The following is a 24748-nucleotide window of genomic DNA, read 5'->3' as shown; positions in this document are numbered from 1 at the left end:
TGGGAGGTAACGGGGAGTGGCTGCAAAGGGAGTAGATGTGTCGCGACCGTTTTGGGGCCGTGTCACATCCTGCGTCTGCGTTCCCGTATGCCAGAAATAAGGCTCCGGTGTCTTAATTACCACGCCCATTCTGTGGGACCATAGACTCACTCAGAACTGCGATAATCGGATGATCTGTGATCGATGCCGCATCTTTGTAGGCAGTTACTGTGACATTTTACACTTTGCTTAGATTTGCAAAAGCCGCAGGTGGGCGTCTCAGTACACGTCCCGGCAGCTGCTACATTTGCATATTTTTGGATTGCAGCTGAGTACAAAGGACCTGATTCAGCAATGAACGCCGTTGCTAATACGCACGCAACCGGCTGGTTAAAGTGCGCATGCCCGAACTAGACGCTGCAATCGGGTCTGCGATCGCAGAGGCTACGCAGAGCGATTAACAGGAAGTGCCAGTGGGTGGTGATTTGTGGTGCCAGTGCACCTCAAAGGCGTTTCAGGAACGTGCATAAATTGCAGTGTGATGTCTCATAGCGTGCGTGGCTGTTAGCAATTTCTGAGTAAGGTCAGGGCTTGTGCAAGTGTGCGTATGGGTCCAATGGTACTCGATTGCACCGATGGTTTCGCTATTCTGCTAAGTATTACGGATGTGTGTAAGGTGGAAGTGGGCATCCTTATGTTAGGCTGTGATCGCAATGCTCTCCTGCGACCGCAATGCATTTGCATATCACCGCTGATATTAGCAACTGCGTTGCGTGCGCATTAGCATACTAGCGATCAATGCTGAATCAGGCCCAAAGTCGCAGCATCGGCGGCATTAGCGTACAACTCTGAATTAGGTCCTCTGTTACTTCATGTTATCACCTTGGCATTACTGCCAAGTATATTATACTCTTAGGTTGCTACTATGCATACAATCATACTACATAATGCTATAAATGTTATAAAATATTTGAATTAACTGATGTAAATGCACTAGACTGCGGCATATTATACTCCCCCCACTCTTCCTTGTACGTGACGACAGCGCAGCTAGAAACAGGTGCCGTGATCAGTAACAAGAACCCAATCAGGCTGATTAAAATCTAAGACACTCCACATGTATATAACATCATCATCCATTTATCCAGACACCACAACCATTAACCATTAACAGTTCTCCTCACCTGTATACCAGGGAATCATCTAAAGAGCTGTTGTACTGAATCTGATACATGCGGATGCCGGGGATATGACGCTCTGATGGCCACTGGATGACAACTGAGGTGGACTTCAACTTGTCCACCACAATTCTTCTATCCTGTAGGTTCTTGGTGTCGTTAAAGCCGGACTTGGTTGAAGTTGTGATGTCGGAGGAGCCAGGGTCGGGCTCTTTTATATGAGCCGTGTTGTTGACTAGCAATGGAAGGGGTACTATTGCCACTTCCACCGGGGCGGTGGCCTCTCCAGCTGCATTGGATGCAATACAGGTGAACGAACCACTGTCCTTTAGAGTCGTAATCATAATATCCAGGGTTCCATTGTCATGAACTACAATCCTTGTTGTATTGTGGATGAGCTTCCCGTCTGGGCCAATCCAGTGGACTGATGGCTCTGGATCTCCTACCGCCTTGCACTTGAGGCTCACAGATTGACCTTCCATGACAAATGTTTTGCTAGCATAGTGTCGGGTAATAAGTGGAGGATCACAGATAAACTCCTCCTCTTGAATTGACCAAAAATACTTATCCGTTAGCTGTTCTGGGGAGGCACAAGTCTCCAAGTCATCCTCCCTTGTCAGTCTTCTGAGCCATAAAAGCTCACAGTTACAGTGTAGAGGGTTCCCTCCAAAGCTGATGGCCAGAGAAGAATGGCTGGTGCCTTTTGCACTGGCCAACACCTGAGACCTGAGGAATAGGTTGTCTGGAGGCAGTTTGTGCAACCGATTAGAGGTCATATCAAGCCTCACTAACTTATGCAACATAGTGAATGTCCCTTCAGCAATATTGTCAATCAAGTTGTGGTCCAGAGTTAAAGTGTTTAGATTGACCATCTGCCCAATGTCTTCCCAGGGCAGCTCCTCCAGGTTGTTGTACGACAAGTCCAGGTCCTCCACAGTTGACAGAAACTCAATGAAGGCTCCAGGCTGGATAGAATTAATCTGGTTGTTACCTAAAATGAGATGGCGCAGATTGCCCAAGCCACGGAAATGCTCATTCCGCAGGAGAGAAAGACGGTTGCTGTTCATGTGCAAAGCTCTTAGAGACCGCAGGTCAGAGAACGCCAGAGGTACAATTTGGCTAATAGTGTTCCGGGACAGTGTCAAGTGCACCAAGTTGGTCATGTTGATAAAGTCCTTGCGTCGAATGATGGTGATAAAATTATCGGTCAGCCGAAGCTCCACCGTCCGACGGTCAATGGCTGGTGGAACGAAGAGGAGTCCTGTCTTGGCACAGAGCATAGTGAGGGTTGGAGAGTTTGTCTGACAGATGCAGCGGCCGGGGCAATGCTGAGCCCTCCCAAGGTACCCCAGAGCTCCCATCAGCAGCAGGCATAGCAGCTTCTCCATGGCCCCTTGGCCAAAAGAGTCTTCAGGGGAGGGAGTGAGAGAGAGAGAGAGAGAGAGAGAGAGAGAGAGAGAACAGTGAGTACATTATGACTACAAAGAAGCACCATCACAAATTACAGATTTGCATAGGAATTTTATCATTATATATTAAGAACCCTAGGGCAGTCAGTTAGAACATTTTAATCCCTTGGATAAATCTCCAAGAATGTCCTATAACTGCATTATACAAGCCTCTGTTTTATCATTCAAGTGTACAAGTGTATCAGAAGATTAAGCCCCAAAGGGGGAATTTATGAAAACTAATTCAACCAGGAAAGGAAAAAGTGTTTTTGTCCATAGTTACCAATCAGAGTCTGTCATTTTTCAAGTTCAATTCACAAATGAATGATGACGTCTGATTGGTCGCTGTGGTTAACACCATCTTTTTCCTCTGCAGCAGTCTCTATAATTGTTCCCAAATTCCGAGTATCATTGTAAACAATGGACAATTCTGGCAGCAAACCATTGTTCTGTAGGTAGTTAGGAAAACAAATTCCATAGATATCCAAAGTATTTTTATTGCTAATGGAAATTTTTTTTTTTTGCAAACAATTTTGTTATTTATTTTTAATTCACGTACTGTACCTTCCAGCATTCCTGATGGTTTACAACCAAAAGGGTCATAGTGGGAGATGTATCAAACTATCTAAAGACGACAGATAGAGAATTTGCCCATAGCAGCCAATCAGCTTGTAGCTACCATTTATCAAGTACTTTCTATAAAATGATAGCAATAAGCTGATTGGTTGACATGGGCAACTTCTCCACTAGTTTTCTTTAGAAGGTTTGATAAATCTGCTCCATAGACTGTCAAGTAAAGTGCAGTAGTCTTAGCCAAAATGGTTTTGACATGGTTGGTTCAGGGCATAAATTGAGTGAGGCAGGACATGGTGTAATCTGTATGCTCTTTACTGGAAAAGCCAATAAAAAAAACAACAACACAGTCCCAATCCACCCCCTTGTCTGCCCAAACCAGTTACAGCTACTATACACATGTCTATAACACTTGGAGGGAGATTCATCAAATCTTGAAGAGATACCATACCAACCAATCAGATCCGAACTGTCATTTTTAAAACACAGGGGTCTAGTTATTAAGCAGTGTTAGGAGACAGAGTGAAAAGTGATAAGAAAGTGATAAGGTGCCAGCCAATCAGCTCCCAACTGTCATCTCACAAGCTGTGTTTGAAAAATGACAGTTGGGAGCTGATTGGCTGGCACCTTATCACTTTCTTATTACTTTTCACTCTGGGGGTCATTCAGACCAGATCGCGAGCGCATGATGCTCGCAAGCGGGTCGATGTTGCCCCACTGCGCATGCGCATGACGGAGGGATCTCCGTCGTGCGCATGCGCGAGATCCGGATAGCGACGGGCTCTCCGTCGCGCCGGGTCTCGCACCAGAGGGGGCGTGCTGTCGATGTTGATTGACAGCACGCCCCCTTTGGTGGGCGTGCTGGTGGCGTGGTTGCCAGACTGAGGCGTTCCCATGGGAACGCCTACCGTCTGAAGCCGGCCCCACTGACATCACTAGTGATGTCAGTGGGAGTGATTTTGGCTCTGATAGAGCCAAAATCACTCCAGGGCTTGCGGCAGCGAGACCCTACCACAGGGTCTCCGTCGCAAGCCCGATGGTCGTGATGGTCTTGACCATCGCGACCATCATCATGGACGCTCGCATAAGCTGGGAGGATGCTCCATTTTCATGGAGGAGGGCCCTGATTCAGAGCAAGCGCTCTGGTCAGAGCGTTCGGCTCTGAATCAGGCCCTCTGTCTCCTAACACTGCTTAGTAAATAGACCTCACAGCCTGTAAAATAACGTTAGGAGTTGATTAGTTGGTGCTTTGGGGGAGAGGTATCAAAGCTTGGAGAGAGATACACTGGTGAGAGATCAAGTACCAAACAATCAGCATCTGTCACCTTACAGGCTGTGCTAAAAATTTACAGTTAGAAGCTGATTGGTTGCTATGAGCAACTTCTCCACTGCATCTCTCTCTGAGGGGGAGATTTATCAAAGCTTGGAAAGAGATAAAGTACGAGCCAATCAGCTGTTAAGTGTAATTTTTCAAACACAGCCTGTAAGGTGCCAGTTAGGAGCTGATTGGTTGGTATTTTATCTCTCTCCAAGCTTTGATACATCTCCCCCAAAGTACCAACCAATCAGCTCTTAACTGCCACTTTATCGGCATTTTAAAAATTACAGGTAGGAGCTGATTGGTTGGTACTTTTTCTCTCTCCACTGTATCTCTCTCCAAGCCTTGATACATCTCCCCCCAAGATTTGATGAATCTCCCTCTTGGATACATATGTTCATAATGAATACATACATATCCTTATTACATCTGAATGTTGTTTTAAAAAAAAATATATAACTTCGGAAAATATAAGTGCAAAATACTGTCATTGATATGTCATTAATTAAAAATAAGTAAACGCATAGCTTTGGGTTTATTCTGCATTATTGTCTCTACCATTTAGTACATTATAGAGCGCCGCACCTAAAATAATTGACCTAGACGTCACTGTCACTAATTTTGTCCATGAAGTGGATTAGTTAGTGACTAAATTCTTCATAGAAGTTAAATGCATAGCAATATATTAAATCAATTGTAAAACTGGTCATTTTTTGTGCAATAAAAATAAACTTCAAGGCTCGGTTATATTTTTGTAATAATTCAGGTTTTCTCGTTTTTCTCTCATATTACAAGTGCAAATACTGTATGAGAACTAAATAATTCAAGATGGCCGACCCTGCTCCACATTCAGGCATTATGGCAGATATTGATCAGTCAGGCAACGTTAAAGTATTTAGTGTCATGTCTTATGTTACCGGCATGCACAAAGCTCTCGCCGTATCAATATTAAACTTCAAAATCCCCTGACCTGGCCTGCGCTCAGGAGAAGAGTGATTATGGAAATAATCAAACTCATTAGACATATGGATTATTTACAGTAACTCAATAGTTACAATCATATCTGATCGCTATGAAGGGAAAGGATATATGGCTGGGTAAATGGCTGTCGGGGCTGTCTCATCTTCGTATCAGGGGCTCTGAGAAGACAGTTAGGCTCCATTTACTGTACAGCTCCTTCTTGCTGCCTCCTCTGGACCGGAGGCCCAGCCGCCCCACTAAAATCTGCCACAAAGGACTAGTCTTATTCTCCGCAACCCAACCTTCCAATGCACGTCTACCTTCCGGTGCACGTCCGAACTATGCCTCTGATTGGTATACACATTGCTTAGTGGAGCTGGCAAAGCATCAAGTTAGGATGAGAGACGCAGATCTATGGGAGACGAGTGTTGAGTTGTACAGCATGTTGGTGGAGTCTTGTTTATGCTTTGTATGTTATGCTGGGTACACACTAGACGATATGTGGTCCGATCCCGCGGATCGGAGCGACATATCGGGTTCATCGTAGAGTGTTGGTTTTTACACTCCTCCTAGCCGGACACAGTAACCATTTAATACAGATGAGACTTCAGTTCTCTCTTATTTTATAATAATATTTTATTTAGTTTGTTTTAATTATCTGATGTAGTGTTACTTATGTGTATTGTTTTTGTGATCATTACGATACATGTAATCTAAATGGAACATCCAATTTGTATCAATATGATAACTTCTAATATGGATGTGTTATTTGCATTTTAGCCTAGTAATACAAATATTGTGACTTTTTAGTGGCTGACTATAATCTTCCAGCGCAGTGATATTTTGTTTATTCATTTTTGTGTGGGGTTAGCAATTTCCCCTTTATTTATACTGCAGCAGGGATTTTATTATAGGTGAGACTCAGGCGCCAGAGATGTGTTTTTGTTTAGTTTACCATAATACCCCTCTCACACATAGAGCAAAAACCCGGGTTTTGAACGTGAACGCACTTTGATCCGGGTTTTTGTGTGAATGCAAACACCCTGGGACTTAGGGCCTGATTCAGAGCCGGACGCAATTAGCGCTCGCTCGTCCAGAAAATAGGGGTGGCTATTCAAATCAACCGTTCGCTCTTTGCGGTCTGTTCACGCCTCTAGGTCTGAACGAGCGAACCAAACTTGCGGTCGTTTTTTGAAAAAATACGCCCCCTGGCCGCTCGCATCCTACGTCATGTCCGCTATTTATTAGATTAATCGAGTACATCGACCAGGGTATGAACTGCTCGCTATTCTTGGGGTTGGTTTTTCCTACCACAATTTTGCGAGCAGTTCTGACTATAAAATAACCCAGTGACGTAGTCAATGATGCTGCTGTTTTAATTATGCACACCCATAAAACGCCCGTTTTGACCTTTAAGCACGCCTGCGTTCGGATCTCCACTCGCCGTTTTCAAGCACCTTCCCCCGTTACCACCCACATAAGCCTCTTTCTGTCACTCAAATTATCAGGCATTCACTATTTTGCGAGCACATGAATTTCGACCGCACTGACTGGTTCGCGCATGCGTATAACGATCCGTACGCATGCGCAGTTGAGCAAACATTGCTCGGAGCGAACGAGCGGCTCTGAATCAGGCCCTTAGTCCAGGGTCCATGACACTACTCTTTGCCAGGGTTGAGCTGAGACCCGGCAATTTCCTGGATCTTAAGTCTGAAAGGGGCATAAGGAAAAGGTAGTGTTTCATGGTTCCCTATATTTTCTCATTTGTGTGGGTGCCTTCTGGGTGTTTTGGTCTTCTATCATATTTTAAACATGTGTGGGTTATGGATAGCGATCGCCAATCGATGGTTTGCAACCATCGATAGACTATGGCTGAAGTAAAGTACTTTTGCAATCAATGAAGCAGCAGCGGTCCGATAGCTGAGGTCTGCTCAGCACTCAACCATAGAGTACTAAACCATAAATCAGTGGTGGCTAACCTTGACACTCCAGATGTTGTGGAACTACATATCCCAGCTTGTCTTGCCACAGTTTTAGCATGCCCTAATAGCAAAATGGTAGCAGTGCATGCTGGGATATGTAGTTCCACAACATCTGGAGTGTCAAGGTTAGCCACCAAGGCCATAAATGGTGCTCTACCGATGACTTAAAACTATCTACCATCGATGGTATAGCCTTTGATGGCCATCACTAGTGTGGGTTGATCATACCTCCCAACACCCTCGCTTGGAAAAAAGAGACATGGCCTAGCGGCAAGGGGCATGGCCTCATTGGAAAAGCCGTGCCCACGACACGAGCCACAGCCCCCATTTTCATCACAGGATACTGTGGTCAGTGGGTGGGACGGCGGGACAATGCCCAAAAAGTGGGACTGTCCTACCAAAATCAGGACGGCTGGGAACTGAGGGCCTGATTCAGAGCCGCTCATAAGCGGCCGCTTGTTCGCTCCGCGCGATGTTCGCACATCTGCGCATGCATATGGGTCATAATGCGCATGCGCCAACCAGTCAGTGCGGTCGGAAATCGTGTGTTCGCAAAGTAGCAAGTGCCTGCTAATTTGAGTGACAGGATGAGGCGTATGTGGGTGGTAACAGGGGAAAGTGCTTGAAAACGGGGGGTGGAGATCCGAACGCAGGCGTGCCAAATGGTCAAAACGGGCGTTTTAAGGGAGTGTATAATTAACAAAGCAGCGTCATCGGCCACGTCACTTGGTTGTCTCTTAGCCTGAACTGTTCGCATGATTGCGGTAGGAAAATCCAACCACAAGCACTGCGAGCAGTTCAGACGCCTTTCGATGTACTCGATTAATCTAATAAATAGCGGAGATGACGTATGATGCGAACGGCCAGGGGGCGTCTTTACAAAATAGCGAGCGCATGTTTCGTTTGCTCGCTCAGACATAGAGACGTCAACAGACCGCAAAGAGCGAGCACTCAATTTAAATAGCCGGCCCCTTTTTCTGAACGAGCGAGCGCAAATAGCGTCCGGCTCTGAATCAGGCCCTGACTTTTAACTAACTTGGCGCTCTGTAAATAAAGCATTATAATAATGCTGATGCGTATTTAAAAGTTTGTCAAATACAATTTATTGCAGATTAATTTAGCTGCAAACTAGCTTAAACTACTTTTTACTGGGATATAACCCGCAGACACAACATTATCCTGTTCAGTTAGAAATCTGCGTTAAGTAAATACAGTTTTCAAGGAGAGTTTATGAGGCTCTTTAGTTTGAACCTCCAGAGTAGGTAAAAAGTAGTAAGAAATCCTAATTTTAATGTAAAAATGGCAGGACACAGAGCAGTACCCATGGGACAACACTGCCAATAAATAATAATATATCTAGACTCTAGAGGTTTCTAAATACAGGTAGTAAAATAAGGTCAAGAAAGACATTATTCACGTAAGAGCAGAAAAATAAGTAACATGATGTATGGTGAGATGTTGTATTGATGGGAAAGGGGCATCTGATGGGAGTTACGTTTTCTTTTTTCCCCAACTTTTTAAAAACTTATATATACATTTCGAAAATCACTATAGAGACATTAATGTACCCGAGAATACTCTAAACACTTTTATTTGCTGGAAAACACTTGCTGGCTACCATTTTTCCATCATGTGTAAAAATTGCAAAAAAACAACCAATTGACTCCATACAATCAGCATCCAATAGTTTGCTTATGGCCTCTAACAGCCTCCCACATGGTCCTGCTATCCTATTTGCAAGTTGGTAGGTGTTCAGGATGATCCTCTCCTTCATGTACGAGTACTTCACAGAGGTTGCACACCATAGTTGCCAACATTCTGGCTACCCCTATGTGGGCACAGCGGGGTGCGTGGCATAGGAGGGGGCGTGGCTTGGACGTGATGTGGAATTGGGGGTGGAGTGGGGGTGTGACAATGTGATCGCATCATCGTGGCCCCACTACACAATACCGAAATTTGCCGGCATTGTGAAGCAAGGGGTGGGACCATGATGACACAGAGGGGCTGTGGAGGAGGCACAGGTTGGTGGCGGCCGGCCAGAAGGCTTGCCCACTTTTCCGTGCAACCGGGAGCGTTGGACGATTTTCGGGAGCCTCCCGGCTCTTCCGGGTGAGTAGGCATGTTGCACACTGCAGGAATAACCCGCAACATTGCAATACTGTTGCTAATTGAATTGCATGAGTATCGCTAGTGAAAATAATAAAAATGTTCGGCAAAGTGTGCACTAATGGAACTTCGCTCTGTGTAACTCGCATCTAATTGAATCTGCCCCTCTATGTGTAATCCCTCAAAATTTAAAATAATGGATTTTTTTTAAAGATGGGGAGCTCTGGAAAGTGATAAATTGGAGAGTGATAAACTACCAACCACTCAGCTCCTAACTGTCGTGTTACAGGCTGTTTTTGAAAAATGACAGGAACTGATTGGTTGGTACTTTTGGGTCTATTCATCATCACTTAATTTTTAGAAAAATTAACATTTTCATTTGCAGAACTTATCGAGCCATTCATCACGAAGGTAAAGCAGAAGATATCTCAGATATCTGCCAGAATGGCCTGCTGTCCCCATACACTAGTATCACAGATAACTCCTACTTACCTTCCTCTCGCGGAATGGCCCGCTGTCCCCATACATTAATATCACAGATATCTCCTACTTACCTTCCTCTCGCGGAATGGCCCGCTGTCCCCATACACTAGTATCACAGATATCTCCTGCTTACCTTCCTCTCCCGGAATAACCCGCAGTCCCCATACACTAGTATCACAGATATCTCCTGCTTACCTTCCTCTGGCGGAATGGCCGCTGTCCCCATACACTGTATCACAGATATCTCCTACTTACCTGCCTCTGGCGGAATGGCCCGCTGTCCCCATACACTAGTATCACAGATATCTCCTACTTACCTCCTCTGGCGGAATAGCCCGCTGTCCCCATACACTAGTATCACAGATATCTCCTGCTTACCTTCCTCTGGCAGAATGGCCCGCTGTCCCCATACACTAGTATCACAGATATCTCCTGCTTACCTTCCTCTGGCAGAATGGCCCGCTGTCCCCATACACTAGTATCACAGATATCTCCTACTTACCTTCCTCTGGCAGAATGGCCCGCTGTCCCCATACACTAGTATCACAGATACCTCCTACTTACCTTCCTCTGGTGGAATGGCCCGCTGTCCCCATACACTAGTATCACAGATATCTCCTGCTTACATTCCTCTGGCAGAATGGCCCGCTGTCCCCATACACTAGCATCACAGATATCTCCTACTTACCTCCTCTGGCGGAATAGCCCGCTGTCCCCATACACTAGTATCACAGATATCTCCTGCTTACCTTCCTCTGGCAGAATGGCCCGCTGTCCCCATACACTAGTATCACAGATATCTCCTGCTTACCTTCCTCTGGCGGAATGGCCCGCTGTCCCCATACACTAGTATCACAGATATCTCCTACTTATCTTCCTCTGGCGGAATGGCCCGCTGTCCCCATAAATTAGTGTAGGGACAGAATTCATCAAGCTCTGGAAATACAATATTTTCAGAGCTTGAGTGCAGGAGCATTCACCATCTTCAGATGGCGTGTGCACCCACTCTGGGCTCGCAACCTGCTCCTTCCCTATGGGAAGGAGTCCCGGGTTGCGAAGAGGGATCCTTTAGGATCCATCTGCCCCTATCCGGCGCCATCTGCTGGACCACAGGGCTCATGTGTGCATGTCCGAAAGGAGTAGTGAAGCCGCTCATGGGGACAGCTAATTTTCAGATCAGCTGTCTCTGCGCTGGAGCAATGATGAATTATCGGACCACGATAATTAACATCATGAATAGACTCCTTTACCACTCTCCAGAGCTTAGTACATCTGCCCCACAAAAGCAAATGTACTAAGCTATGGAAAGTGATAAATTGGAAAGGAATAAAGTACCAACCAGTCTGCACCTAACTGTCATTTTTCAAACACAGCCTGTAACATGACAGTTAGCAACACTCTCCAATTTATCACTTTCCAGAGCTTAGTACATCGCCCCTACAAAACCCTCAAACATTTATTCTGTAATGAAGACAGCAATGTGAAGTGATTCCTTCGGAGACACCCGCAGATATCCTTAGCTGAGAAATACTTAAATGTACAAAGACAATAATTCACTTTTTTGCAGAAATGTGAAGGCCTTAAATTGGACCTGTCACCTACATCAAGAACCCATCCAATTATCTGCTTTGGGCATAAGAGAAAGTTGGTAAATCTACAGTATGTGTGTGCCTGGGGAGACTGCAGGTCTGACAGCCTAACATCAGTTTAGAATAATGCCCAAAACACCAGTGAAAGCTTCTGCTGGTAACTGTCTGTAAAGCCACCCAGTGCCTTCCATAATAGATGCTAGCCCGGTCTGTATGTCATAGGCCCAGATGGGTATACTCTATGTCGTTCACTGTTTCCATCACCGTTGCCTCCTCCTTAGCCTGTGTTTTCGCCACATGTATAGATCTATTAGGTTACTGGGAAATGTATTCCGTAGGGGAAGAAGGAAGCTTTTATGGTCTGAAAATCAATAAGATTAGACTGCTAAGGTTAAAAGCCGATGAGTGCTGGAGATAGAGGCAGAACCAGCTCTGGTCTGTGCGTAGATATCCTGCAGATCACCGGTGACATCAGTTATACTCACCTCTGTCTTCCTCCCCTGCTGTCTCCCCGTTTAGCTGTGCAAATATTCTTTACCGACAATTTCCCAAAAAGTTTCTTAAAACCGACATTCTTTACTGATCCATTATTCACTGAGTGTATCGTTGAGTAGGAGCAAGACGGAAAAGGCATCCAAGGAGTGAAAGGCCCGACATCGCAACCCAAAACAATAATGAAGTGACTGCTACAATAAACTGGGTATTGTCAGAGGCTGATATATATTTTATAACTTAGCAACAGGCAAACAAATGATCCATTTGTTACTGTCTGTTAGCAGGTCCGGATTTAAGGGGGAGGTGTAGCAAATAGTGGTGATAGAAAATGTTTTCTATCAACGTTTATTGCAGTTATGCAAAATTTTCTTTCTCCGTAATAAACGTTTTTCCTGGAGCATCTGAGCGATGATAAATCGGCTGGAAAAAAAACAATTTTCTTCGCTTTTGAGAAATTCTTTCTTTTTAGGCATTTTTGATAAATAGGACCCTAAATCTTTTACACCTGTAGACCAAGCTTGCTGTGTCACTCCCTCCACTCCAACTGTCCATCACCCAGTTGTTTGGTGCAGCAATTGGAGGGATGCAAAGTACAGTAACCATACTTCCTGATTGGACTCATTGTAGATCCTGGAGTTCAACAGAAGTTGGGGCATAATTGCTCCTGGACTGCGTGCAAGGAACTAAGGTAAGGGCCTGATTATGTCAATTGGAAATGTTTGTAAATCTCATATATTTGCAGATCTGTGCATGCGGCACTTCGCATGTGCAGATCTGTTTCTGCGATGTCAGTCGCAGTGCGAGAAAAACTGCAGCATGGTTGACAAATTGAGGGTGTGCCGGCCTCGTTTTCTGAGCACGATGAAGCCAGTGGCCCCGGCAGCATGATTTACCTTGCCATAATGAGGGTTGCAGTCCGATGGTCACGCAGTTGAAAAGATGCTGCCTCTTTGGAAGCGGCGGCGGATCAGTGAAGCCGGCAGTGAGCATCTTTTTATACAAGGCGCCTACTGTGGCATTTGCATATTGTTACACAGCCGCTGCGTACAAGGATGCAGCGGCTGACACAATTGTATCCATCTCTGCAGAGCCGGCCTTTTCACTGGTGCCCCCTAATAACTTCCCATACCAAGCTGAACAGCCCCTCAAGAAAAAAACATGTTGCCCTCCTTATGGCCACGGGCCTAGTGCCCGCCTACTTTATTCAATAGTGACCTGGGCCTAGTACCCAGGTCACTTACACCTAATAGGGCAATAACTCCCTCGTGGGCCTAATGCCCCCTATGTAGCCCGGGTCTTGCACCCGCCTATATGCCCACAGGCCTATTGTCCGACAGTGCCCCCATGGGCGTAGTGCCCGACAATCCTGGTGGTCTAGGGAGGGGGTATACGGTAGGCCTCATGGAGGGCCTACCTGCTCCGTTGGAAGAGCCTGCGGGGGGGGAGCTTCATTGGCTCTTTTACTTTCCACCCTCGCAGTCCTCAGCCCCATTCTTCAGCGTTTGGCCCGTCCTGGCCAGCGGCACTGCCTCTTTTTTTGCTTCTTCCAGCCGGCGCCGCCTGTCTTCCTTCTTGATCACGGCATCTTCTGACCTCTTCCGCAGCTGCCATAACTCTTGCCGTGACGCTCTCTTCGGGAGGTCTTCACTTTTCCCTCTCCGTCGTCGTACTGCCTTTTCCCGCTCAGTGGCGTCTGATACAAGACGCTGCGATTGGCTCGTTGCATCTGCCTTCTATTGGCTGCTGGCCAGCGAGCCGGGTTTGGCCCGCGGCCAGAGCCAAACATTCGCCGTGGCCAACGCTGTACAAAGGCTACCGGGTGACGGGCTACAGTAAGCCCGCACCCGGAGCCAAGTCCTGCCCGCCGCGCCCGACGATTGACCGGTGCTGGGAACACATACTCTGTCCCAGCGCCGGTTACCCGCCGCCTATGCTTCCCCGGCACTGGGAGCAGAAATAGCATCCCAGCGCCGGACGTTGATGTGTCCCGCAGGGGACACATCTCCTCCTGCTGTGCCGATGCTGGAATCAGCCACTTGATCCCAGCACGGCTTTCCAAATGGCAGCAGCAGGGCAGGGGGAGGGCCATGCAGCGCCAGTGGGGGGGGGGGAACTGCGGCCAGGGGCGGATTGGGAACTAAATGTGGCCTCACGTGGGCGGCACCAAATCAAATATAGACGGGGCAGAGTAGGCGGGATTAGTACTTCACCCTACCTGTATACATACTGTATAAACAAATCTAGCGCTACATAGTTGTATGCACATACAAATTTAACGCAAACCACCCCATGCAGTGCTTGAGCACATTCATAAATTATACATGTACTATGAAGGAATTTATCCATTTCATCAAAATACTAGACACTGCATAAGTACAGGAACAGAATGATACAGTGTGCTTGGATATCCACAACATAATGTTAATTCGCAAGTACAGGGTATTGAGATTGAGGATTATTACCCAATTCAAATTCTGGGTTCTAGTTTAGTTGTTTCACAAATTGGTACCACCCAGAATAGATTTAAACCCCATAATGCACAGTTCAGTCATCAGCTTGTTATATGAACATAGTTGAATCCTAACCAATTCCAAACCCAATACAGTGTTCTCCCTTTGCTATATTTCTCAAGCGGTCCACCCAGCAAAATTCCCTGTCGCCCAGCACTGTGATGCAGCCAAAAGTCGCGCTATACTAACGGTTCATACAGAAACGTCAGTGGAGCGAGAATTATTGGCTGTGTCACAGGCAACGTCACAGTGCAGCTCACTGCTCGGAGAAGTAAGGAGGATACTGACCGCCCCCTCCACCTTGGCCTACCCTGCACTGGAGATTAGAATTACAGCCTCTCCGTCTCCTACCCAGAGCCGGCCAAACAGCAAGCGAGATGCCGAGTGGGAGGAGAAAAGGCTGCATGATGGGCTGCTGCTTACTGCCTGTGATAGGGTATTATCCGCCCTCCAAATGGTCCTCACCCCCTCATCTCCCTGCTACCTCATAATGATGCCTGGCATAAAAAAAATTCTGGGGAGAACACTGACTATGCAACAAGTAGATGTGTGAAAGACATACACATTATGTTCTTCAGTTCTTTCCTAACTTTATTTTCCTCCTCTTCTCTCTACCCTCCTATCTACCCATCCCTCTCTCTCCTGTTCCCGATTACCCTCCTATCTACCCATCCGTCTCTCTTCTGTTCCCGATTACCCTCCTATCTACCCATCCCTCTCTCTTCTGTTCCTGGTTATCCTCCTATCTACCCATCCCTCTCTCTTCTGTTCCCGGTTACCCTCCTATCTGCCCATCCCTCTCTCTTCTGTTCCCGATTACCCTCCTATCTACCCATTCCTCTCTATCCTGTTCCCTATTACCCTCCTATCTACCCATTCCTATCTCTCCTGTTCTAGATTACCCTCCTACCTACCCAGTCCTCTCTCTCCTGTTCCCTATTACCCTCCTATCTACCCATTCCTCTCTCTCCTGTTCCCGATTACCCTCCTATCTACCCATCCCTCTCTCTCCTGTTCCCGATTACCCTCCTATCTACCCATCCCTCTCTCTTCTGTTCCCGATTACCCTCCTATCTACCCATCCCTCTCTCTTCTGTTCCCGATTACCCTCCTATCTACCCATCCCTCTCTCTGCTGTTCCCGGTTACCCTCCTATCTACCCATTCCTCTCTCTCCTGTTCCCGATTACCCTCCTATCTACCCATCCCTCTCTCTCCTGTTCCCGATTACCCTCCTATCTACTCATCCCTCTCTCTCCTGTTCCCGATTACCCTCCTATCTACCCATTCCTCTCTCTCCTATTCCCGATTACCTTCCTATCTACCCATTCCTCTCTCTCCTGTTCCTGATTACCCTCCTATCTACCCATTCCTCTCTCTCCTGTTCCCTATTACCCTCCTATCTACCCATCCCTCTCTCTCCTGTTCCCGATTACCCTCCTATCTACCCATTCCTCTCTCTCCTATTCCCGATTACCTTCCTATCTACCCATTCCTCTCTCTCCTGTTCCTGATTACCCTCCTATCTACCCATTCCTCTCTCTCCTGTTCCCGATTACCCTCATATCTACCCATCCCTCTCTCTTCTGTTCCCGGTTACCCTCCTATCTACCCATCCCTCTCTCTTCTGTTCCCGATTACCCTCCTATCTACCCATCCCTCTCTCTCCTGTTCCCGATTACCCTCCTATCTACCCATCCCTCTCTCCACTGTTCCCCATTACCCTCCTATCTACCCATCCCTCTCTCCTCTGTTCCCGGTTACCCTCCTATCTACCCATCCCTCTCGATTCTGTTCCCGATTACCCTCCTATCTAGCCATCCCTCTCTCTCCTGTTCCCGATTACCTCTGTTCCCCATTACCCATCCCTCTCTCCTCTGTTCCCGGTTACCCTCCTATCTACCCATCCCTCTCTCTTCTGTTCCCGATTACCCTCCTATCTACCCATCCCTCTCTCTCCTGTTCCCGATTACCCTCCTATCTACCCATTCCTCTCTCCTGTTCCCGATTACCCTCCTATCTTCCCATCCCTCTCTCTCCTGTTCCCGATTACCCTCCTATCTACCCATCCCTCTCTCCACTGTTCCCCATTACCCTCCTATCTACCCATCCCTCTCTCCTCTGTTCCCGGTTACCCTCCTATCTACCCATCCCTCTCGATTCTGTTCCCGATTACCCTCCTATCTAGCCATCCCTCTCTCTCCTGTTCCCGATTACCTCTGTTCCCCATTACCCATCCCTCTCTCCTCTGTTCCCGGTTACCCTCCTATCTACCCATCCCTCTCTCTTCTGTTCCCGATTACCCTCCTATCTACCCATCCCTCTCTCTCCTGTTCCCGATTACCCTCCTATCTACCCATTCCTCTCTCCTGTTCCCGATTACCCTCCTATCTTCCCATCCCTCTCTCTCCTGTTCCCGATTACCCTCCTATCTACCCATCGCTCTCTATCCTGTTCCCGATTACCCTCCTATCTACCCATCCCTCTCTCTTCTGTTCCATATTACTCTCCTATCTACCCATCCCTCTCTCTTCTGTTCCCGGTTACCCTCCTATCTACCCATCCCTCTCTCTCCTGTTCCCGATTACCCTCCTATCTACCCATCCCTCTCTCTCCTGTTCCTGATTACCCTCCTATCTACCCATCCCTCTCTCCTCTGTTCCCCATTACCCTCCTATCTACCCATCCCTCTCTCCTCTGTTCCCGGTTACGCTCCTATCTACCCATCCCTCTCTCTTCTGTTCCCGATTACCCTCCTATCTACCCATCCCTCTCTCTCCTGTTCCCGATTACCCTCCTATCTACCCATTCCTCTCTCCTGTTCCTGATTACCCTCCTATCTACCCATCCCTCTCTCTCCTGTTCCCGATTACCCTCCTACCTACCCATCCCTCTCTCTCCTGTTCCCGATTACCCTCCTATCTACCCATCCCTCTCTCTTCTGTTCCATATTACCCTCCTATCTACCCATCCCTCTCTCTTCTGTTCCCGGTTACCCTCCTATCTACCCATCCCTCTCTCTCCTGTTCCCGATTGCCCTCCTATCTACCCATCTCTCTCTCTTCTGTTCCATATTACCCTCCTATCTACCCATCCCTCTCTCTTCTGTTCCCCATTACCCTCCTATCTACCCAACCCTCTCTCTCCTGTTCCCGATTACCCTCCTATCTACCCATCCCTCTCTCTTCTGTTCCCGATTACCCTCCTATCTACCCTTCCTCTCTATTCTGTTCCCGATTACTCTCCTATCTACCCATCCCTCTCTCTCCTGTTCCCGATTACTCTCCTATCTACCCATCCCTCTCTCTTCTGTTCCCGATTACCCTCCTATCTACCCATCCCTCTCTCTCCTGTTCCCTATTACCCTCCTATCTACCTATTCCTCTCTCTCCTGTTCCCTATTACCCTCCTATCTACCCATTCCTCTCTCTCCTGTTCCCGATTACCCTCCTTTCTACCCATTCCTCTCTCTCTTGTTCCCTATTACCCTCCTATCTACCCATTCCTATCTCTCCTGTTCCCGATTACCCTCCTATCTACCCATCCCTCTCTCTCCTGTTCCCGGTTACCCTCCTATCTACCCATCCCTCTCTCTCCTGTTCCCGATTACTCTCCTATCTACCCATCCCTCTCTCTTCTGTTCCCGATTACCCTCCTATCTACCCACCTCTCTCTCTTCTGTTCCCCATTACCCTCCTATCTACCCATCCCTCTCTCTCCTGTTCCCTATTACCCTCCTATCTACCCATTCCTCTCTCTCCTGTTCCCTATTACCCTCCTATCTACCCATTCCTCTCTCTCCTGTTCCCGATTAGCCTCCTATCTACCCATCCCTCTCTCTTCTGTTCCTGGTTACCCTCCTATCTACCCATCCCTCTCTCTCCTGTTCCCGATTACCCTCCTATCTACCCATCCCTCTCTCTTCTGTTCCCGGTTACCCTCCTATCTACCCATTCCTCTCTCTCCTGTTCCTGATTAGCCTCCTATCTACCCATTCCTCTCTCTCCTGTTCCCGATTACCCTCCTATCTACCCATTCCTCTCTCTCCTGTTCCCGATTACCCTCCTATCTACCCATCCCTCTCTCTCCTGCTCCCGGTTACCCTCCTATCTACCCATCCCTCTCTCTTCTGTTCCCGGTTACCCTCATATCTACCCATCCGTCTCTCTCCTGTTCCCGATTACTCTCCTATCTAGACATCCCTCTCTCTTCTGTTCCCGGTTACCCTCCTATCTACCCATCCCTCTCTCTTCTGTTCCCGGTTACCCTCCTATCTACCCATTCCTCTCTCTTCTGTTCCCGACAACCCTCCTTTCTCTCTTTCCCGTTCTTCTCCCTAACCCTTACATCTCTCTTTCATGTGAATCTCTCTCCTTTCTGTCTGTTCTCCCTTTGCTCACACTCAGACCCTCGCCACTCATTTTACCACTCACCCTGTACTACTTGCTCTCTGGATTTCCCTCGCCCGTCCCATGCATACCCACTGTTATGCTCAGTGCTGTATACGCATGTTCTTATTTAAACTATTACCTCAATATTAGTTCTTCCTTCCTTGACAGTTTACCATTTTTTTAACTTGTTGAATCTGTTTTCTCTCAGCTTTTCAGCTCTCTAACTTTAGCTTTCCCACATCAGTCATCCCATTAATTTCTTATTTTCTGCTTGCACCAATACATTTCTACCCCATGTAACTGTTTATTCCCTTTTCACACCACTCAGCACCCCCCTTCTGCACAACAGTCCCAATACCCTTCTTCTACATGCTGCTGCCCTCCTTCCTACGCAAATCCCCTGCATCACTTCCCCATTTTACTCACTTTACCTCCACCCACGCTATGTCCCCCTCCTATGTCCCCTTCCCAACATGTAGACCTTTTCATGGTGTCCCATGCAGCCTTCTCCCTGTCCCATTTGCCCATGTCCCCGCCTTGTATTAATCAGCCATGCAGTTTGCATCTCCCTATCTGTTTCTGTATCCCCAATATTTTCCCGACCCCCTGATCTACTTACCCCAATTGCCCTTTTCCAAACTAAATTATCTCCCTGTACTTTGAACACATTTAGTTTCGCACCACTTTCCTCATTTAATTACCTCTAAATTTCTCTCACCTGTTCACTAAGTTCACTGTCTCATCATTTTTTATCTAGAAAATGCAATAAAAGTGTGCAATGTCAGGCAGGTATAACAATAATCATACAGGAAAAAAGATACATAGAGAATGACTGGGAAGGTGCAGAAATTAAACATCTTTAATTCTTCCCTTTTCTTTAACCAGACAACCCGGGATACATAAGGCTTGTCGACAATCAAAATGTCGACAAGCAGTATGTAGACCCCAAAAGACAGGTTGCAGAATTCCCCTTTAACGTGTGCCATCATGTTGGCAGTAGTACTGTTGGCACCTGTGAAATGCTTTAAGTAGCACCTGCCTTCCAGGGTCCCCATAATGCTTGTCATTTTGATTATTGACAAGCGCACTGCATATAGAGACATATACATACTGACAGATACACACAGAGATGCACAGGCAGGCTTACATATAGAGACACATACATACACATATACACATACAGGCTTACATATAGAGACACATACATACACATATACACATACAGGCTTACATATAGAGACACATACATACACATATACAGGCTTACATATAGAGACACATACATACACATATACAGGCTTACATATAGAGACACATACATACACATATATACATACAGGCTTACATATAGACACATATATACATACACATATACACGCTTACATATAGAGACATATACATACTGACAGATACACACAGAGATACACAGGCAGGCTTACATATAGAGACACATACATACACATATACACATACAGGCTTACATATACATACACATATACAGGCTTACATATAGAGACATATACATACTGACAGATACACACAGAGATACACAGGCAGGCTTACATATAGAGACACATACATACACATATACACATACAGGCTTACATATAGAGACACATACATACACACACATATACACATACAGGCTTACATATAGAGACACATACATACACATATAGGCTTACACATAGACACATACATACACACATACACATACAGGCTTACATATAGAGACACATACATACACATATAGGCTTACATATAAAGACACATACATACACATATACACATACAGGCTTACATATAGAGACACATACACATATACACATGCAGGCTTACATATAGAGACACATACATACACATATGCAGGGTTACATGTGTGACACATACATACAGACAGGCATACAACCAGGGCCGGACTGGCCATCGGGCACTTCTGGCAAATGACACGGCCGGCGCCAAGCCCCTCCCGGGCAGCGTCCACCCGGGCATGTGGATGTTAGTGAGAAAGCAGGGCTGTCAGCCCGGCAGCCCTGCTTCCTCTGTTGCTATGTGCGGCCACGTCAGGGCCGGATCATAGGCACGCCCCCTGACTGGCTCCCGCCTCCCCGCAGCAGGAACCAAATGATGATCGCGGCTCTTAGGAAGCCCCGCCCCCTTTGATTAACTAATGCCGTGATTCGCTGGTGAGTAGGGGGCGGGGCCTTATGTCGCAAAGTGCCCGCCCCCTATAGAAAGCAGGTACCTGAGGTAAGTGTGCTTCCTAGAGAGCGTGCACACACTCCTTACCTCTCAATTCTCTCTGTTCCTCACTCCCTCCACTTCTCTCTCTGGGCCTGATTCAGAGCCGGACGCTATTTGCGAACGGTCGTTCAGAAAAAGGGGCCAGCTATTTAAATTGAGCGCTCGCTCTTTGCGGTCTGTTGATGCCTCTATGTCTGAGCGAGCGAACGAAACAAGCGCTCGCTATTTTGTAAAGACGCCCCCTGGCCGTTCGCATCATACGTCATCTCCGCTATTTATTAGATTAATCGAGTACATCGAAAGGCGTCTGAACTGCTCGCAGTGCTTGTGGTAGGAATTACTTCCCGCAATCACTGCGAGCAGTTCAGGCTAAAAGACAACCAAGTGACGTGATCGATGACACTCCCTTACTAATTATGCACTCCCATTAAACGCCCATTTTGACCGTTAGGCACGCCTGCGTTTGGATCTCCACTCCTAGTTTTCAAGCACCTTCCCCAGTTACCACCCACAAATGCCTCATTCTGTAACTCAAATTAGCAGGCCCTCGCTGTTTTGCGAGCGCACAATTTCCGACCGCAATGACTGGTTGGCGCATGCGCATTACGACCCATACGCATGAGCAGATGTGCGAACATCGCTCGGAGCGAACGAGTGGCCGCTTACGAGCGGCTCTAAATCAGGCCCTCTGTCCACTATTCCTGTCCCCCTCCCTTCCCCCTCCCTCTCTCCTCCTTTATCTCACTCTCTGAGGGGAATTCAATTAAGAGCGAATACATTCGCCTGGTCGAATCTGTGCGGCAGCTGCAGCACTTTACGGCAGCGGGATTTTGCTCAAAAGTGTTCGCTACCCCATAGGGTACCGAGCACTTTCGGGCATTGGGTTGACTGTGCGAAGGGCGCGAGAAGAGCTGCCGTTGGCAGCGTTTAAACGCCGTGGCAATGGCAATTCACACCCTTCGCCTGCAATTGAATTCCCCTCTCTGTCTCTCTCTCACTTTCTCCTCCCTCTTTTATGGTCCATACACACGTAGCTATCTACCAGCGATACGATATCGCTGGCAGATCATTATGCACCCTCCCTGGTATGCTGGATGATCAGTATCGATCATCCAGCACACCACCAACATACCGACTACTATAGCGATCTACCATCATCGATCGCTGGTTCCTATAGTAACTTGCTCTAAATCAAGCAAGTTAACCGGCATGCACGCCAGATGAATGATATCGCTATCGTCCATATGTGGCCCCGCATCGCTGGTTGACGGTAAGTTGGTAGGGACCATTTAAAAGAACAATTTTAAAGATTACAGTAATGATATCGTTATCGTTCAAATTGTTCATTTAAATCGCAACGTGTGTACGCACCATTACCCTGTCTCCCTCCCTGTCCCTTCCTCCCTCTCTCTCTTCCCCTCCCTGTCTCTCTCTCTCCCTCACCCCTTTCCCTCTCTTAGAGGTCTATTTGATGTTAATTATCGGGGTCTGAATGGACCCTGATAATTAACATTCTAACGCTACGCGAGCTTCGGAGCAACTCATCATTGCTCCAGCCGGAGACAGCTGATACGAAAATCAGCTGTCTCTCCAAAGTGTTTCACTGTTCCTTTCAGAGGAGACAAGTGCGCATATGTGACCTACGGGTCTCGCATGCGCACAAGAGTGTATGGGGACAGCGGGACATTCTGAGAGAGGAACGTAAACAGGAGATATCTGTGAAATCTACTGCTTTACCTTCTTGATGAATGGCCCAAAAACCTAATTTCTACAATTGCAGGTGAAAATGTTCATTTTCCTCTGCTTTTGTAAAAATGAAGTGACGATGAATAGGCCGCTATGTATCTCACTCCCTGTCCCTCTCTCTCTATTTCCCTGTCCCTCCTTCTCTCTCTCTCTCCCCTCCCTCACTCTCTCTGTCTCTCTCCTTTCCCCCTTTCTTCTCCCTGGCAATTTTGTTGATGGGGCCCCCACAAGTCTTAATCCGGCCCTTGGCCACGTCATTACTTAGTGACGCGGCCGGGTATGAGATGCACAGCGGGTTCGGGCCTGAGAGTAACCTGGGAGGAATGGCTGGACGACATTTTGACAGCTCCTGTGAGCTGCCAGTAGGATTGCCCGGCGACACCATGCTGAGGACATGGTGGAGTCACTGGAGTGTCACGTGCGGCTGCGGTGGTGTCATGACACGGCTGGCCGATGGATGAAAAGCATGGCAAGGGCGGACGAGAAGCTGACTGGATGGACTGAATGCCATCTTCGGACACCTCATGATCTGCTGACAGACGCCATCTGCAGATGCCACGATATTGCTGTGAGTGGCATAATGTGTTATAAGAAGCATTATTTGTGTGTCATAATGTATAAGGGGAATTACTGTGTAGCAAAATGTATAAGGGGCACTACTACTGAGTGGCACAATTTATAAGGGGCACTACTACTGTGTGGCATAAAGTGAATGGGCTCTGGGTAGCATAATGTGAATGGGCTCTACTGTGTGGTGTAGTGTGAATAAGGAACACTACTGTGTGATGTAACATGAAAAAGGGAGACTACTGTGTGACGTAATGTGAATAAGGGACACTACTGTGCAGTGTAGTGTGATGAAGGGACACTACCGTGTGGTGTAATGTGACTAAGGGACACCACTTTGTGACATAACGTGACTATTGGACACTACTGTGTGACATAACGTGAAAAAGGGACCCTACTGTGTGACGCAAAGTGAAAAAGGTACACTACTGTGTGACTTAATATGAATAAGGGACACTACTGTGCGGTATAATGTAATGAAGGGGCACTACTGTGTGGAGTAATTTCTTTAGATTGCAGGGCCCTCTACCCTCATGAGTTTCTCCTTATACTTTTTTTTACTTCTTACTCCTCAAAAGAGCTCTAACAATTGATTGTTGACTCCCTGCTGCTTATTTTGAGTGCTATGATTGCTAATGCAGCATATACTTGTCCTGTATTGTACTGTAAGTCACTGGTTTCTTGTTCACTTATTGTTTATGTACTTTGTAAGGCGCTGCGGAAGACTTATGGCGCCATAGAAATAGAGGATAATAATAATATGACTAAGAGTCACTACTGTGTGGCATAATTTGAATTGGGGATACTACTATGTGGTTACGCACCTTCCCAGCAAGACCACACCTGGATTTTTTTGCGTGTGCCTTCGGCACACGCTCTCCCTGGTTCACCTGTGGATTGCGGCACAAATGCTCTTTTGTAGTTACAGCTCTACTTTGGTGTGCACAGATGTGTCTTCTGAGTTCTGCAACTCTGCCCTAAACAATTCCTACAGTGAACACTATCTAATCGTGTACAACTACTAAGCTAGGGATTGGTCATTTACTAAAATGCCTTCCCTTTTCTCAGTGTGTGACCTACACCAGTAACGTCTGACTATGGCACATGTTTGAATCCATTGCCGGACGAGCGCTGTTGTAGGTATTAAATTTTTAAAATAGAGAATGATGTGTACTTGTAT

General features: G+C 47.0%; 1 protein-coding gene across 1 annotated transcript in view; it reads right to left on the bottom strand.

Moving 5' to 3' along the window:
* Window positions 1-24748, bottom strand: part of LRFN1 (leucine rich repeat and fibronectin type III domain containing 1) — a 196964-nt gene that overhangs the window by 21443 nt on the left and 150773 nt on the right. The window contains exon 3 of the mRNA XM_088477145.1: window positions 1164-2565. Within this exon, the coding sequence (XP_088333271.1) occupies window positions 1164-2545 (1382 nt within the window). The 5' untranslated portion in view covers window positions 2546-2565. The remainder of the gene's footprint in view (window positions 1-1163; window positions 2566-24748) is intronic.

The sequence above is a fragment of the Taudactylus pleione genome, unplaced genomic scaffold (genome assembly GCF_031769625.1).
Source record: "Taudactylus pleione unplaced genomic scaffold, aTauple2 ptg000199l, whole genome shotgun sequence".
NCBI lineage: Eukaryota > Metazoa > Chordata > Amphibia > Anura > Myobatrachidae > Taudactylus > Taudactylus pleione.
Note: the sequence above shows the minus strand (reverse complement) of the source record. Positions and strands in the feature narration are given on the sequence as shown.